The sequence below is a fragment of the Pristis pectinata genome, chromosome 12 (genome assembly GCF_009764475.1).
Source record: "Pristis pectinata isolate sPriPec2 chromosome 12, sPriPec2.1.pri, whole genome shotgun sequence".
Lineage (NCBI taxonomy): Eukaryota > Metazoa > Chordata > Chondrichthyes > Rhinopristiformes > Pristidae > Pristis > Pristis pectinata.
Window position 1 is genome coordinate 4,931,999 of NC_067416.1, and position 17,822 is coordinate 4,949,820.

Genomic DNA, 17,822 nt, shown 5'->3' on the forward strand with positions numbered 1-17,822 from the left:
AGCATATCTATGCCCCTCATAATATATCAGGTCCCCCCTCAGCCTCCTCCAAGGAAGCAAACCCAGCCTCTCCAGTCTCTGCTCATGACTTGTGCTCCACCCCGGGCAACATCCTGATGAATCTCCCAACCAGTCTGTTGAAGATCTTCCTCCTGCATTGAAGTTTCATCCTCACTTTCAACCACACTGCCAGTTTTGGTAGCAGCAGCAGATTTCTAAATTGTGATGCTTACATTTCAGTCCAGCTTATTTGTAGATACCATGAGAAACAGCGGGTCTGGTATTTCCCTCAGAACCTTACTTCACATAGTCCTTCAGCCCATATCATTGCTGATTACCAGGGTCACAGAGCTGACACCGATTACTGTTTCTCTGCTCTCCCAGAGCAACGAAGCAGACAGGCAAGGTTGAGAACCGCAATTTTAAAGGATTGTGGATGGTTTAAGCAAGGGGTTAAATGACAGGAAATGCTTTTTAATGTTTGCTAATGCAATTTTTGCAAGCAGGACCAAAGCAGTCTAGACAGAGAGAAACAAGGGACTGCAGATGCTGGAATCTAGATGAAAAATATGACGATGCTGGAGGAACTCAGCAGGTCGGGCAGCATCCGTGGAGAAAAGCAGGAGGTCAACGTTTCGGGTCAGGACCCTTCTTCAGGACCGAAGATAGGAAAAGAGGAAGCCCAATATATCGGAGGGAAAAGCAGAGCAGCGATAGGTGGACAAAAGAGGGGAGGCGGGGTGGGCATAGGGTGGTGATAGGTAGATGCAGGTAAGAGATAGTGAGAGGCAGGTGCGGGGGAGGAGGGGAGAGCAGATCCACCGGGGGATGGATCAAAGGTAAGGAGGGAGGGAAAAAAAAGGCTAGGAAAGGGAAGAAGAGAAGAAGCATGGTGGGGGGGGGGTGTGGGGAAGGGGAGGTGGGGATTACTTAAAGCGGCAGAATTCAATATTCATGCCATTAGGCTGCAAGGTTCCAAGACGGAAAATGAGGAGGAGGCCGAGGACTGACATATCAGTGATAGTGTGGGAGGGGGAGTTGAAGCGACCGGCAACGGGGAGATGCAGGTCGCGGTTACGGACAGAGCGCAGGTGTTCTGCGAAACAGTCACCTAGTCTGCGTTTGGTCTAAACAGAGGAACATAAAGGATAGGTGAGCAGAAAGATTTATTGGTATTGGTTTATTATTGTCACTTGTACTGAGGTACAGTGAAAAACTTGTCTTGCACACCGATCGTACAGGTCAATTCATTACACAGTGCAGTTACATTGAGTCAGTACAGAGTGCATTGATGTAGTACAGGTAAAAACAATAACAGTACAGAGTAAAGTGTCACAGCTACAGAGAAAGTGCAGTGCAATAAGGTGCAAGGTCACAACAAGGTAGATCGTGAAGTCATAGTCCATCTCATCATATAAGGGAACCATTCAATAGTCTTATCACAGTGGGGTAGAAGCTGTCCTTGAGCCTGGTGGTATGTGCCCTCATGCTCTTGTATCTTCTGTAGGCTCCTGTATTTAGCAGACAAGGCTTATGTACAGGACCCCACTGACCCCACTGCGTTATGGAGGAGTTGTGTTCCTATTGGTATTTTTTCTTCACAAAAATTGAGAAAATTTGTTGCTTCTTTCACATTATATTTTTTTCTCACATAAATTCCATAAGAGCGAATTTTTATTCCATATCTGAAATGTTTTAGTAGTGATTTGTGAATTCCATAAGGGTGAATATCCATTATCTGGACTGTTGTAATCTGGAGTACACTGTCTAAAATGATGCAGGGCTGACAGGGTCCCTTCCCACTCTGCTGACTCTTGGGTAGAGCTCTCTCTGTAATCCAATTCCCTGCTGTTTGTTTATTGCTCTGTAAAGTGAGATGTTTCTCGTTAAATACTTATCCAATTACTACTGCCCATTGCTTCCACTGTCCTGTACGGCAAAGCACTCCAGACCACCACAGTTTGATGTGTTAAATGTTTCATCTTGTTGATTTCTGAGTCAATCATCCTAAATTTGTGTCTGCTGGTCACAGACACCTCTGCTACTCCTTATACTGCCACAGTCATTCATGACTGTGAATATGAAGTCTAAGTTCAATTTATACTTTATTTGTGATTCACCCACATGCTGTAAAACACATGGATGAACGAAATGTTGTTTTCCCCAGACTCTCACAACAGAGGACAGACATAGAACAGAGGACATACAATAAACGCAGACAGAAAAATTGTGCAAGCACAAATCTTGCAAAAATGGTACATACAAGATACAAAATTAGTGCAAAGTTAGTGCAAAACCGAGTTGGACAAAGAAAATACAGAACTCAGTATATTGCACTAAGTGTATAAACATGGTCAGCAGCGGCCAAAGTTCTTATACACCATTGTGCAAACCAGGACTTTTGACGTGGCATTTGCCTGAGACTGCCTCCAGGTATTCAGGAGCCTGACAGCTTGGGGGAGAAAACTGTTGTACAGTCTAGTAGTTCTGGCCCAGATGCTCCGGTACTGCTTGCCTGACAGCAGTGGGACAAATTTTTTTTTTAAATTTTATTTACAGCGTGGTAACAGGCCCTTCCGGCCCAATGAGTCCGTGCTGCCCATTTTTAAACCCAAATTAGCCTACCCGTATGTCTTTGTAATGTGGGAGGAAACCGGAGGACCCGGAGAAAACCCACGCAGACACAGGAGAACGTACAAGCTCCTTACAGACAGCGACGGGAATCGAACTCCGATCGCTGGCGCTGTGATAGCATCGCGCTAACCACTATGCTACTGTGCCGTAATATCAAATCCAATCAAACTTCTCTATTCTAAGGAGAACAGTCACAGCTTCTCTAGTGACAGAATCCTGAATCATTCCCTGAATCCGTAAATCTCTTCTGTACCTTCTCAAAGACCTTGACCTCCTTCTTAATGTGTAGTCCCTAGAACTGATTGCAGTCTCTCAGCTGAGGCCAAACCAGTTATTTTTATACTTTGTAATCTCAGCCTTTAGTAATAAAGTCAAGAATCTCTTATTTTTTTAAATAGCTTTCTGAGCTTTTTCTGTCACTTTTAAAGACTCATGTGGATATAACATTTTGTTTCGCAGAAGGATAAACACTATAAGGGCTTCACTGTAAGTTGTATGACTCAGAACTCTCGGGAATGTTGGGACTTAACTCTGTGTCCCCTACTGCATTGGAATAACTTAGGGGAGTGTAGTATGAGAGCACATGGCTGTCACGTGACAGTAACAACACTGACCTCTCTGGTCGGAGGACAGCATTGCTTATCGGATCGGAAGTGACACCACTGTCAATCAAGGTTTGGCTCCACCCCACCCATCAGGTGTGGGCATAGGGATTGGCCTTGGAGAGCACCTTTGTTCCTGAACCTGTCTGACCATTGGCCTTGGTAAACACCTTTGTCCTTGATCTCCAAGCCATTGGCCTGTCTGAATTACCTAGCCGGGCTCCACCCAGCCTTCCAGCACTATAAAGAGTGTTGCACATTCCTGGCCCTTCCTCTCTCGACTGCCCCAGGATTAGTGAGACAACGCTGCAGAGACCACCGGTAAGAATGTGCACCACCACGTGGTTTGGGAGCTTCTTAGTCAGATTCCAGGGAGTGTTAGGGCCAATGCTTGTTTGGGTCAAGGTGTTCAGGCATTGAAGTGTTTATCCCTTGATAAGCTGTACCTTGTTTATTGTGTGTTTGTGTGTGTGAGTATATCTCATCCTCGTTGCCATTCCCCCTCATGTTCGCGGTCTCCTGCATGTGTGTGTGTGTGCATCCGTTCCCATTCATTCTTTCCCCGCGTTTGCCTTTGTGATTAAACTATTTTTAAGATCCAAAGCCCGTGTCCAGAGTCCTCCATCTTTAATATTCCAAAAGAACCTTTTTCACACAACGGAGCCACTCCTTTCTTTCCCAATTTAACCCTGTCCCAAAGCCCAGCAGTAAGTCTGAAAGGATTGGAAGTGGGTGTGATCACAGGCTGCTGGTAACAGCAACCAATAGGGGGTGATGTCACCTCGTTCTGATCCCACAAGATGCAAACATTACCACAGTTACCTTGACTACACCTCTTCCCACCCTGTCACTTGTAAGGACGCCATCCCCTTCTCCCAGTTCCTCTGCCTCCGCCGCATCTGTTCCCACGACGAGGCTTTCCATTCTAGGACGTGAGAGATGTCTTCCCTTTTCAGTAACCGGGGTTTCCCTTCCACCACCATCAATGCTGCCCTCAACTGTATCTCCTCTTCTCCTCACATCTTCCCCTCACCCCACTCTCTCTGCCTTCTGCAGGGACCGCTCTCTCCGCGACTCCCTTGTCTGCTCGTCCCTTCCCACTGATAAGCCCCCCAAGTGCTACACCTGACCCTACACCTCCTCCCTCACCACCATTCAGGGTCCCAGACAATCCTTCCAGGTGAGGCAGCGCTTCACCTGTGAGCCTGAGGGTGTCATTTATTGCATCCGGTGCTCCCGGTGCGGCCTCCTGTACATCGGCGAGACCCGACGCAGGTTGGGTGACCGCTTCGTCGAGCACCTTCGCTCCGTCCGCCGCAACAGCCGGGACCTCCTGGTGGCCGCCCACTTCAATCCCACATCCCACTCCCACACTGACATGTCCATCCACGGCCTCCTCTACTGCCACACTGAGGCCAGGCGCAGGTTGGAGGAGCAACACCTCATATTCTGCCTTGGGAGTCTCCAACCTGACGGCCTCAACATCGATTTCTCCAACTTCCGGTACCCCCCCCCACTGCTTTGTCTTCCCTTATTCCTGTGGCTCCCTTCCCCCACCTTGATGACCTGCCCATCTCCTCCCCTCCTCTATCCTTTATTCCATGATCCACTGTCCTCTCCCACCGGATTCCTCCTTCAGCCCTTTGCCTCTTCTACCTACCCCGTCTACACCTTCCCCCTGCCTCCCCCACCCACCTACCTTTCCCCCCCTCACCTGAACTGGCCCATCACCTGAACTCACCTATCCCCTGCCTGTGTGTGCTTGTCCCGCTCCCCCCACCTTCTTATTCTGGCTTCTGCCCTCTTCCTTTCCAGTCCTGATGAAGGGTCTCGGCTTGAAACGTCGACTGTTCATTTCCCTCCACGGATGCTGCCTGACCTGCTGAGTTCCTCCAGCACTTTTTGTGGATCGCTCCAGATTCCAGCATCTGCAGAATTTTTTGTATTACCAAATTCTTTAATGTTTTTATATTTTTTCAGCCTCCTTTACGGAACCCTCTAAAGGTTCCAGTCTCCAATTAAAGCAAAGCAATTTCTCAATGTGCAGGTGATATAAAAGCAGGGGCTTTGTTTTAGTTGGGTCCACAAAGCTCAGGTGCTCAGGACAGGCAGTTACAGACTGATTTACCAGAAGTCCTAATGGCGTACGGATTAGATGGTGACCCCAGTCCTAAATGGGCTGCTACTGTGCGTAAAACATCGGGTCATAAACCAAATGCAACAGTCAGGCGGCACAGTGGTGCAACTAATAATGCTGCTGCCTCACAGCTCCAGAGACCAGGGTTCAATCCTGGCCTTTGGGTGCTGTCTGTGTGGAGTTTGCATGTTCTTTCCGTGACTGCCTGGGTTCCCTCCCACATCCCAAAGATATACGGTTTGGTAGGTTAATTGGCCACTGTAAATTGCCCCTTGTGTCGCTGAGGGGTAGAATCTGGAGGGAGTCGATGGGAATGTGGGGAGAATAAAATGGGATCAGTGTCAGATGAGTGTAGAGTAAGTGTAGTATAGAATTAGAATAAAAATATAGTGATTCCGACCACTGTCACTGAGAATCTCATTGGAAATGAATTTTGGCTGTTGTATGAATGCTGATGTTACTTGGAGAAGCTGGGCACCAAAGAACCTGCTGCTACATAAAATCTTTGCACCAACTAGTCCATACCAAGAGTCATAGCCAGATACAGCATGGAAGCAGGCCCTTCATCCCATCAGGTCTGTGCTGACTGTCAGTCACCCATGAATCCTACATTAATCCCAGTTTTTTATTCTCCCTACTCACCTACACGAGGAGCAATTTACAGCGTCCAGTTAATCAACCAACCCGCATGCCTGGAGCACCTTCATTAACAACAGGCGTTAAATCATACAAAACTGAGTGTAAAATTGGTAAGGTCAACATTACCATGATTTTCGTCTTTTCAGTGTCCATTTATTGGTAATCTCTTATTATTGTCACATGACCCAAGATACAGTGAAAAGCTTTTGTTTACGTGCCATCCAGACAGATCATTCCAGACATAAGTACATCGAGGTAGTACAAGAGGGAAAAAAAACACAGAATATAGTGTTACAGTTACAGAGAAAGTGCAGGTAGACAAATAAAGTGCAAGGGCCAGAGCAAGGTAGAGGTCAAGAGTTCACCTTTATTGCACAAGAGGTCCATTCAAGAGTCTTATAACAGCGGGATAGAAGCTGTCCATGAGCCTGGTGGTTCGTGTTTGTATCTTTTGTATCTTCTGATGGGAGAGAGAAGACAGAACGATGGGGGGTGTGGGGGGGGGGGGGGGTCCTTGATTATATTGGCTGCTTTCCCGAGGCAGTGGGAAGTGTAGACAGAGTCAGTGGAGGGGAGGCTGGTTTGCGTGATGGACTGGGCTGCATTCACAACCCTCAGCAGTTTCTTGCGGCCTTGGGCAGAGCAGTCGCCGTACCAAGCTGTGATGTGTCCTGTGATGCATCCAACAGTGTAAAAATTAGTGAGGGTCATCGGGGACATGCTGAATTTCCTTAGCTTTCTGCGGATTTTTAGACTAAGTTCTAAAACAAAAACATGACTAGTCTGTATACCACCTTCCTCAACCCCAGGAGTCCAATTGCCAGGGAAACACTTCTGAAGCACAGTCAGCATCACAATTGGGAAACATGGTATGGAGCTTCCATAATCAACAATGTGCTAATGATCGGTAATCTGTTTCAGTGGGAAGTTGGTTCAGAGGTGAATATTGGGCAGATACTGAAGATAACTTGCCTGCTTTTTGAGATAGTCCATGAGGTCTTTCACACTGAGAGTGCCTGAGCTTACTATTTCACAATGAAGTTGTCCTCTCTGATAGTGCAGTGCCTTAGTATAGTAATGGAGCCCCAGCAAGAACCTTTGAACTTCAGTTGCTGCTCTGCCTGAGACTGCAAGAAACTACAGAGAGTTGTGGGCAGCTCAACAGATGTGCCTCCCCTCCATGGACTTTGTCTGCACTTCTTGCTGCCTTGGAAAAACCAGCCTCCCCTCCATGGACTCTGTCTACACTTCTCGCTGCCTCGGAAAAGCAGCCAACATAATCAAAGACCCCACCCACCCCGGACATTCTCTCTTCTCCCCCCCTCCCACCCCATCGGGCAGAAGACACAAAAGCCTGAAAGCACGTACCACCAGGCTCAAGGACAGCTCCTATCCCGCTGTTATAAGACTTTTGAACGGTCCCCATGTATGATAAGAGGGACTCTTGACCTCACAATCTATCTCGTTATGGCCTTGCACCTTATTGTCTGCCTGCACTGCACTTTCTCTGTAACTGTAACACCTTATTCTGCCTTCTGTTATTGTTTTCCCTTGTACTACCTCAATGCATTGGTGTAATGAAATGATCTTTATGGATGGGATGCAAAACAAAGTCTTTCACTGTTCCTCAGTACATGTGACAATAATAAACCAATTCAATTTAATTCAATTCAGAAATGTACCCACTGCCTTTTGATCCAACAGTTAACTGAGTCACCATTCACATGCTACTATTGTTGAAAGAGTACATAACAAATTACGTTAAAGGCAGAAAGTTTACCAGAGAATTTTCATCATAAGCAGTTCAATGTTGCAACTCTGAGTAAAATGGTTTTAAAGTCCAGATGAAAGTGCAAATCATGACAGATTATAATAGAGGAACTACTTTTGTAGAACACCAACAACATGTTCTAATTATTAACTTCAGGTTGTTGTTTTAATCACTGTATCAAACCTAACAATAATAAACTTAAATTAAGTAGAACCAGCAAATCGATAAGATGGTCTATTCCAAAATAAGTCAAAGACCTTAGTTGCTGAGTGTTAGTAACCACACTAAAATGTAATCAATCCTCTTTATTCTGTCCGTTAGAAATGTTAAAAAACAGACATGAAACCAAGAGGCAGAAGTTAAATATTAACTGAGGTGTTTCAAGTTGAACTGGGCTCTGATAGTTCATTGTCAGGCTGATAGTTCATCATTGTTGTATTCTCTGCTGGCTCCACCATCATTTAAGTAGCTCTTGCTTTCAAGACTTGAGTCATCGTATGGGGGCATCAAGTTGAGAAGCTTCCACTCTGAGGGCAACGTTGAGAGAGAGCACGCAGCATGTCATCTGGGTTGGATAAGTATTGTGGCTCCACATTTTGGGTGAGTGTCATTGCACTGTATCTCAATGCACATCAGTTCCTGTCTTAAACTGACTGGCTGTGAGCAATGTTGACCATTGAAGAACGAAAGACTTGCATGTATACTTCATTTTTAAGGCATCCTAGAGAACATTGTAGCCATTTAGGTACCTTTTGAAGAGTAATGTAGAAAATACAGCAGCTAATTTGAAAATAGTATGGTCCCACAAGCTCAATGATCAGATAATCTGTTTTGGTGAGGGTTGTGAAAAACTCCTATCTTATTTGAAAGAGTTCCATGGAATCTTTTATGTCCATCTTGCACACTAGATAGGTCCTTAGTTTAATGAACCCATGAACGCTACCTCGTTATTCCTCTTTTGCACTATTTATTTATTTTTGTAACTTATAGTAATTTTTATCTCTTACACTGTACTGCTGCTGCAAAACAATACATTTTTATTACAAGAGGAATTGAGTACAAAAGCAAAGAGATTCTTTTGCATTTGTACAGGGCCCTGGTGAGACCACTCCTGGAGTATTGTGTACAGTTTTGGTCTCCAGGGTTAAGGAAGGATAGCCTGGCTATAGAGGGCGTGCAGCGTAGGTTTACGAGGTTAATTCCGGGGATGTCAGGACTGTCTTATGCTGAGAGGTTGGAGAGACTGGGATTGTACACGCTGGAATTGAGAAGATTGAGAGGGGATCTGATTGAAACATACAGGATTATTAAGGGATTGGACAAGATAGAGACAGGAAATATGTTCCAGATGTTGGGGAAGTCCAGGACCAGGGGGCATGATTTAAGAATAAGGGCTAGGCCATTTAGGACAGAGGGGAGGAAAAACTTCTTCTCCCAGAGGGTTGTGAATTTGTGGAATGCACTGCCTCAGAGGGCAGCGGAGGCCAATTCTCTGGGCACTTTCAAGAAGGAGCTAGATAGGTTTCTTATAGATAGGGGAATCAAGGGATATGGGGACAAGGCAGGAACAGGATATTGATTGTTGAGGATCAGCCATGATCTCAAAATGGCAGTGCAGACTCGAAGGGCCGAATGGTCTACTTCTGCTCCTATTGTCTATTGTCTATTGTCTATTTTGCAACGTATGTCAGTGATAATAAACCTGATTCTGATGTTTCATCTGAACGACAGCACCACTGACAGTGTAGCACTCTCTCAGTACTGCACTGGAAGTGCCAACATCGACATGTTTGAGCTCGATTCTCTGGAGTGTGTCTCAAAGCTCCGACCTCCCGCTTCAGAGGGAGGTGTGTTGAACCACTGAACCAAGGCTGCAGACTGAAGTCTTCAATCATTGCCCATAGAAAAGGATGGAATGTTATTAATGACAAGGAAAGAAAGGAAAAGGATGTGATAGCACTGGAGAGAGTGCAGAGAATATTCACCAGGACGTTGCCGGGATTGGAGGACTTGGGGAGGGATTGGATAGGCTGGGCTCGTTTTCCCTGGAGCGAAGGAGGCTGAGGGGTGATCTGACAAAGGTGTATAAAATTATGAGAGGTATAGATAGTTAAAATCCTTTTTCCCATAATAGGTGTATCAAAAACAAGAGAGCACATAGAAGTTTGAAAGGGGATCTGAGGGGTACATTTTCTTACACAGAGAGCAGTTGATATCTGGAACTCGCTGCCAGAGGAGGTGGTGGAGTCAGGTACAATCACTTTGTCTGAGAGGCAGTTAGACAGACACTTAAATAGGTAAGGAATAGAAAGATACGAGAAAATGGGTTTAATGTAGATGGGACAAATGTTGGCATGAATGTCGTGAGCTGAAGGGTTCATTTCTGTATGACTCCATGAAATTGAGAACTGGAGGGCTATGTGGGAGGGAAGGGTTAGATAGATCCTAGAGCAGGATAAAATGTTGGCACAACATTGTGGGCTAAAGGGCCTGTACTGTGCTGTAGTGTTCTATGTTCTAAACTATATTTATTAGTGTCTGGTATTTTCTCAATGCATTTTAAAACCCATGGATTCCTTTTGAAGAATGATTTATAGATGAGGGTTAACCATTGTAAGGGTGTAAAGGATGAATATTCTGAATGATATTCTTTCTACCCATTCACCATGTGTTTGGGGATACAGCTGAGCAGGAGCCAAGTTTAAAAGTAAGTCTTATAATAGCATGCTTCCCTGGAATCATGCCTGATTGTTTTAGGGATTCAGGGAGAACTCACTCTCTCCGGTGATTGAGGAGAAGCTTGTGGTAAAATATTACACCATCAAATTGTCAGGTGAAAGACTGGTGAACGAGATGGTCTGTTCTCACCCTTACAATTCTCCTTGGCTTGGTAATCTTCGGGACTCACAGCACTGCCTTCAGTGGAGTGTGCAGAACTTCCCTTGTTGACCTTATTCTCTGCCCCAGAGGGTTGTGGAGGGTACATCATGAGGAGTACTTAAGGAGGAAGATGCACTTTTGAAAGATCCAGGAATTTGAAAGTTACAAGGTTGCCTATTCTCGGACTTTATTCCCTGGAATGTAGAAGATTGAAGGGTGACCTGATAGAGGTGTATAAGATCATGAGGGGCATAGACAAGGTGAAAGTCTTTTTCCCAGGGAGGGGGCACTACAAACAAGAGGGCATAGGTTTAAGATCAGAGGCAAGGGATTTAAAAGGGACATCAGGGGCAGCTTCTTCACGCAAAGGATGATGCATATTTGGAATGAGCTGCCAGAAATAGTGGTTGAGGCGGGCACATCAGCAACATTTAAAAGCCATCTAGATAAGTACATGGATAGGAGAGGTTTAGAGGGCTATGGGCCAAATGGCTGACTCTTGCTTCTCTTTCTTATGTTCTGGCGTTACGTGCCCATTGCATGAGTAGGCGCCATGATATTGCAGAACCAACAAAGGCAATGGGTTTGAACTAACACATGACCTTCCTTGGTGAATTGTCTCACACTTTCGTACTGTTCTATTATACCAGCTGTGGTTCATCTAGAGGCACTCTTTCCTCTGTCAGAAAGTTGTGGCTTCGAAACCTGCTCCAGTACCTGCAGCCCAAGGATCTAGGCAGGTAGCTAGTGCAGCGCCAAGGGAAAGCTGCATTATAAGAGGTGCTATCTTCTGAATTATTTGCTGTACTGCCTTGTCTGCCCTCCTAGGAGGCTGTTAAGGATCTTCCAATAAAATCACAGAGGGTTATGTCTTGTGATTAATATTCAACTCAAAATTGCAAAACAATTTGGCCTCTCTCATGCACATTTCTTGTGGGATTGTGCTGTGCACAGGTTGGCGACAGGTTTACATTTTAAAAAGGTAACTAATTTCTTAAAAATGTTTTATTTAGTTGTGATGTGTTTGGAACATCCTTTGGTCATAAAATGCGCAAGGCTTTTTCTCTTTTTATTTTTGTTAGGAAAATAAAATCAGTTTATTTCAGTGTTTTAGTCCCTGCCTGTATAATAGCCCAGGGTCCCATTACGGTCCATCATCACATGAGTTCTAATAACGTTTACCCCATAATCTTTTACCTTTGTTCCTCATCAGACCTTGAATTTTAACACTGTTCCAAACACATGCGCACCCCAAGGATGCGTGTTTAGCCCACCTCTCTGTTCTGTCTACACTCATGACTGTGTGGCTAGGCACAGCTCAACCACCATCTATAAATTCGCCGATGACACCACTGTTGTTGGCAGAACCTCAGTTGGCGACGAGGAGGCGTATAGGAGTGAGATAGATCGGCTGGTTGAGTGGTGTCGTAACAACAACCTCACACTCAACGTCAGCAAGACCAAGGAATCGATTGTGGACTTCAGGAAGGGGAAGTCGGGAGAACACACACCAGTCCTCATTGAGGGGTCAGCGGTGGAAAGGGTGAGCAGCTTCAAGTTCCTGGGCGTCAACATCTCAGAGGGGCTGCCTTGGGCTCAACACACTGATGCAATCACGAAGAAGGCACGCCAGTGGCTCTACTTCATTAGGAGGTTGAGGAGATTTGGTATGTCACCAAAGACGCTTGCAAATTTCTACAGGTGTATGGTGGAGAGCATTCTGACTGGTTGCATCACCACCTGGTGTGGAGGCTCCAGTGTGCAGGATTGCAAGAGGCTACAGAGGGTTGTAGACTCAGCCAGCTCCATCATGGGCACAACCCTCCCACCATCGAGGACATTTTCAAGAGACATAATCCTCAAGAAAGCGGCATCCATCATTAAGGACCATCACCATCCAGGACATGCCCTCTTCATGTTACTACCATGAGGTACAGGAGCCTGAAGACCCACACTCAATGATTCAGGAACAGCTTCTTCCCCTCCACCATCAGATTTCTGAACGGTCTATGAATCCATGAACACTACCTTGTTATTCCTCTTTTGCACTATTTATTTATTTTGTAATTTTATGTCTTTATGTCTTGCACTGTACTGCTGCTGCAAAACAACAAATTTCACTACTTATGTCAGTGATAATAAATCTGATTCTGAAAGATTTATAATGAAGAGATAGAACATAGAACAGTACAGTACAGGAACTGGCCCTTTGACCTGCAATGTCAAGGGGCAGGCATGGTAGTGTAGCGGTTAGCATAACGCTATTACAGGACCTGCGACCCAGGTTCAATTGCGGCCACTGTCTATAAGGAGTTTGTACGTTCTCCCTGTGTCTGAGATATTGAGATATTTATTTATTAGTCACATGTACATCGAAACATTGAAGTGCACCTTTTTGCGTTACTAAGAATGTGCTGGGGGGGCAGCCCGCAAGTGTCGTGGGTTTCCTCCGGGTGCTCTGGTTTCCTCCCACATTACAAAGACGTGCGGGTTAGGAAGTCGTGGGCGTGCTACGTTGGCACCAGAAGCGTGGCGACACTTGCGGGCTGCCCCCAGCACACTCTACGCGAAAGATGCATTTCACCGTGTGTTTCGATGTACATGTGACTAATAAAGATGTCTTATCTTATGTCTGTGCTGACCATGATGCCAAATTAAACTAATTCTATCTGCCTGCACATGGTCTACATTCCTCCATTCCCAGCCTGTTCATGTCTCTGAATAAATGCCTCTTAAACATCGGTATCGTATCTGCTTCTGCCCCCTCCCCGGCAGCCCGTTCCAGGCACCCGCTACCTTGTGAAAAAACTTGCTCCGTAAATCTCCTTTAAACTTGCACCTTATTGCTGTGCCCTGTATTTGACATTCCCACCATTGGTAAAAAGGCTTTTACTTTCTACCCTATCGATGCCTCTCCTAATTTTATAAATTTCTATCAGGTCATCCCTCATCCTTTGACACTCTGGAGAAAACAATCCAGTTTTGTCCAACCTCTCTATATAGCTAACAGTCTCTAATCCAGGCAGCGCCCTGGTGAACCTCTTCTGCACCCTCTCCAAAGCCTCCGCATCCTTTCTGCAATGCAGTGACTAGAACTGCACACAGTACTCCAAATGTGGCCTCACCAAAGTTTTATTCAGTTGCAACGTAACTTCCCAACGTTAATACTCAACGCCCCGACCGATGAAGGGAAGCATGCCGTATGCTTTCTTTACCACCCTATTTGCTTGTGTTGCCACTTTCATGGAGCTCTGGACTGGCATCCCAAGATCCCTCCGTCCATCAGTGTTCCTAAGGGTCCTGCCATTTGCTGTGTACTTTCCTCATACATTTGCAACACCTCACACTTGTGAGCCTTAAACTCCATCTGCCATTTCTCTGCCCCTGAGCTTTGTCCCTAATGACCAGCTCCTTATCTTGAGAGGTTTACATAGATCAGCACAACATCGTGGGCCGAAGGGCCTGTACTATGCTGCACTGTCCTATGTTCTATGTATTGGGCTGAGTCCACCACTCTAACCCATGAACAGAATTGTGATGAATAATTTTTTTTTAGTGGAGGGAGGAATGTTACTGGGACACTGGAAAAATTCCCTCACCTTTATTGTATAATTCCATGCAATTAACAGAAAGTGGGACATTTGGCCCATTGTAAGATTGCTGGTTTTTGGTAAATCCTTGTAACTCCTTCCTCATGGCACAGCTAACCTTCACGTGTTTATGCAAGTCCTTCTGAAAGTTATTTTGTTAGCTACCTCCACCCCTTTCAGACTGTTCAGTCCCGATCTCAACACCTTGTTACATAAGAAAAACCTCTGCTTTGGTTCTCTTCCAATCATCTTTAATCTCTGCCCTCTTGTAACTGACTTCGCATGTTCAGTAACTTCTCATTTACCTTATAGAAACCCTTCATGATTTTGACAGATTAAAATCTCCTTGTTATCCTTGTTCACTGTCAGGAGAAGGAGCTTTATTTGTGTTTAATTGCATTACATGTGATCTGAATCGATTCGTTTTATTAAACTGTCCCTAAGGTCCTTGCAAAATCATCTAAATTCAAAATTAAATTGTCATTGACCTCTTAACTCAAGTTTAAATTCGCTTTTAGAACTTCCACGGGGTGACCTGTTATCTGTGGCACCATTCAGATGTCCTGTATTAACTATCCAGATTGTCTTTGGGAAAGAACCAAAGGGAGTCCCTGGCATTTTTGGTGGTGTTTGAGTTTAAACGCTTGAGTAATTGAGACTTTGACCTAATCAGTGGAGATTAACCCATTGAAGCAGATTAACTTCAAACATGCATGCCTAATTTATCTCCTTCAAACATTAGTCTGAGCATTACAGAAAACATCAAAGTAAATTTTGCTTTGTGCTTGTTGCAGATTGGAATCTGCAGTTTTGTTTAGTTACTATTTCCATAGTGTCCCTTTTACCTTGTGATAATGACGAAATTCTGTGTTTGATCAGACCACCTTAGTCAAGTCAAGTCAAGGCAAGTCAAGGTTATTGTCATGTGCACAAGTGCGGTGAGGTACAGGTACAATGAAAAACTTGCTGTAGATACAGACAATACACAAAATTTAAATTATATATAAAATATAAGATTGTGAAGGCATTAAATTATTGAGGGGCTTTCCATTGAATTATACAATCAAGGAATCATATAATCACTGTGGAACAGAAGAAAGCTATTTGTCTCATCACACCTTACAGAGCCATCCATTCACCTGATGATGTTGGACTAGCCTTGGTAAATCACTCTGGTGCATTTTGCAGATAGCGGTGGTGGAAGGAGTTCTGATGGAGGGTCTTCGACCTGAAGCCTTGACTGGTTTCTCTTTCCGCTGATGCTGCTCGACTGGCTGAGTTCTTCCAGCATTTCTGCTTTTATTTCAGATTCCAGCCTCTGCAGTTTTATTTGTTTTCCATAGGTGGTGGGGGGAGTAATGTTTAGGGTGGTAGCTAAGGTCATTTGTCCTTGATGGTATGGAAATGCACTCATCTAGGCAGCTGGAGAGTGTTCCTTCACACTCCTGATGTGCCTCCTAGCCAGTGGAAAGGTGAAAGGCACTGGAGTGGAGGTTGGTCGTAAGTTGCCGTAAGATAAGGTATTCCGGTACTGAGGTGTGTTCTCCTCCTGTGCAGAATGCTTCTTTCTTGGACCGCCCTGACCCTGACCTCACAGTGTGCTTGGAGCGGACGGTGCTGGTGTGGATTCCTCTGGGCTTTCTGTGGATCTGTACGTCATGGCAAGTTCTGGCCCTCTGCAAGTTGAGACAAGTTGGAGGCACCTGTTCAAGAATCTACCTGGTAAAACAGGTATCCAAATCTTTTATTCTCTCCTACAGAAAAGTGCATTCAACCAAAGTGGTCAGTGGCAGAGTATTTATATTTTCCAGTTTAGTATATCATTACTCATGACGTGGTCTCCTCCAGATTAAGGGGACTAACCATAAGTTGGCTGGTTTTAGAACCCCTCTGGTCAGTGCCCATGTGTTACCCTGAACTGATTTGCTCATGCCTTTAATTCTCCGTTCCAGCCCTTACACTGTTCCAACAAACCTTAACACGGAGCAACAAACAAGATGCTGGAGGAACTCAGCGGGTCAGGCAGCGTCTGTGGAGGGAAATGGACAGTCGACGTTTCGGGAAACGTCTATGTTCCATTTCCTTCCATAGATGTTGCCTGACCCGCTGAGTTCGTCCAGCATCTTGTTGCTACAGATTCCAGCAGCAGTCTCCTGTGCCTCCAATTTGCTAAACCTTAACATGGAATCTTTTTGATGAACACATTACAATATTCTGGATTCTAACAGATTAACAGTTCCCACTTACACCTCTTTTGACTTAACTTTTGTTTTCTTTTCCTGAGACCATAGAATCAGAGAACCATAAATTAAGGTAAAATAAGATATCTTTATTAGTCACATGTACATCGAAACACACAGTGAAATGCATCTTTTACGTAGAGTGTTCTGGGGGCAGCCCGCAAGTGTCGCCATGCTTCCGGCACCAACATAGCATGCCCACAACTTCCTAACCCGTATGTCTTTGGAATGTGGGAGGAAACCGGAGCACCCGGAGGAAACCCACGCAGACACGGGGAGAATGTCCAAACTCCTTACAGACAGTGGCCGGAATTGAACCCAGGTCACTGGCGCTGTAATAGCGTTACGCTAACATCTACACTACCGTGCCTGCCCAGTTCTGCCACAGCAGGGGGCTATTGGGCCCATCGAGTCCATGCTAGTTCCTTGTACAGTGAACTACTCAGTCCCATTCCCCTGCTCTTTGCTTCTAGCTCTTGTAAATTATTTTCTGAAAGCCTTTGTTTCCAGAACCTTGCTGCTGTAAAGCAGGATTAGGCCACTCACCCTCTCAAGCTTTCTCTCTCACCAAATAAGATAATTTCTGAAAATCGAAACAACTGCTGGAAATCTGAAATCAAAACAGAAAATGCTGGGAAAACCCAGCAGGTCAGGCAGCATCTGTTGAGGGAGAAACAGATCATTCCTAACTACCCATTCTGCATTCCTAACTACCCAAGGTAACCTTTTGCCCGAAATAAAAACAGAACATGTGGAAAATACTTGGAGCATCCGTGGGAAAAGAAACTTCATTAACGTTTCAGGTTGAAGACACTTTGACTTCACCCTCTTGCTTCCTTCTTAAAAGCATTAAAAGGCTCTGCTTCCATGGATTTTCAGCACTGAACCTCAGGGAGGTTCCTGTGACCCTGATGGTTGTGGAAAAGCCCTCTGAAACTTTCCAATCTGTGTGCCTGTACAAGTGTCTTTTAAATGTTGTTATTGTACCTGCCTCAACCACTTCCTCTGGCAGCTCATTCCTTATACGGACCACCCTCTGGGTGAAAAGGTTGCCCCTCAGGTTCCCATTAAATCTCTCCCCTCTCACCCTAAACCTACATCTTCTAGTTCTTGATTTCCCAACACTGGGAAAAAGACTGAGTGCATTCACCCTATCTATGGCCCTCCTGATTTTATACACCTCTATAAAGTCACCCCTCATTTTCCTAATTTATTTACAGTAAAGATCTCTCAACAATGTACTGTTAAACAGGGTAGGGACAGTGTGGGTTAGGGCTTAGATACAGAGTAAATCTCCCTCTGTTCCATCACACACTCCCAGGGCAGGGA

The 17,822-nt window shown here is 45.1% G+C and overlaps 1 protein-coding gene across 1 annotated transcript in view; it reads left to right on the forward strand.

Annotated features, from left to right (window-relative positions):
• Nucleotides 1-8,217: 8,217 nt before the first annotated feature.
• abcc2 (ATP-binding cassette, sub-family C (CFTR/MRP), member 2) overlaps nucleotides 8,218-17,822 on the forward strand; it is an 84,047-nt gene continuing 74,442 nt past the window's right edge. The window contains exons 1-2 of the mRNA XM_052027106.1: nucleotides 8,218-8,383; nucleotides 15,811-15,984. Coding sequence (XP_051883066.1) covers nucleotides 8,342-8,383; nucleotides 15,811-15,984 — 216 coding nt within the window. The 5' untranslated portion in view covers nucleotides 8,218-8,341. The remainder of the gene's footprint in view (nucleotides 8,384-15,810; nucleotides 15,985-17,822) is intronic.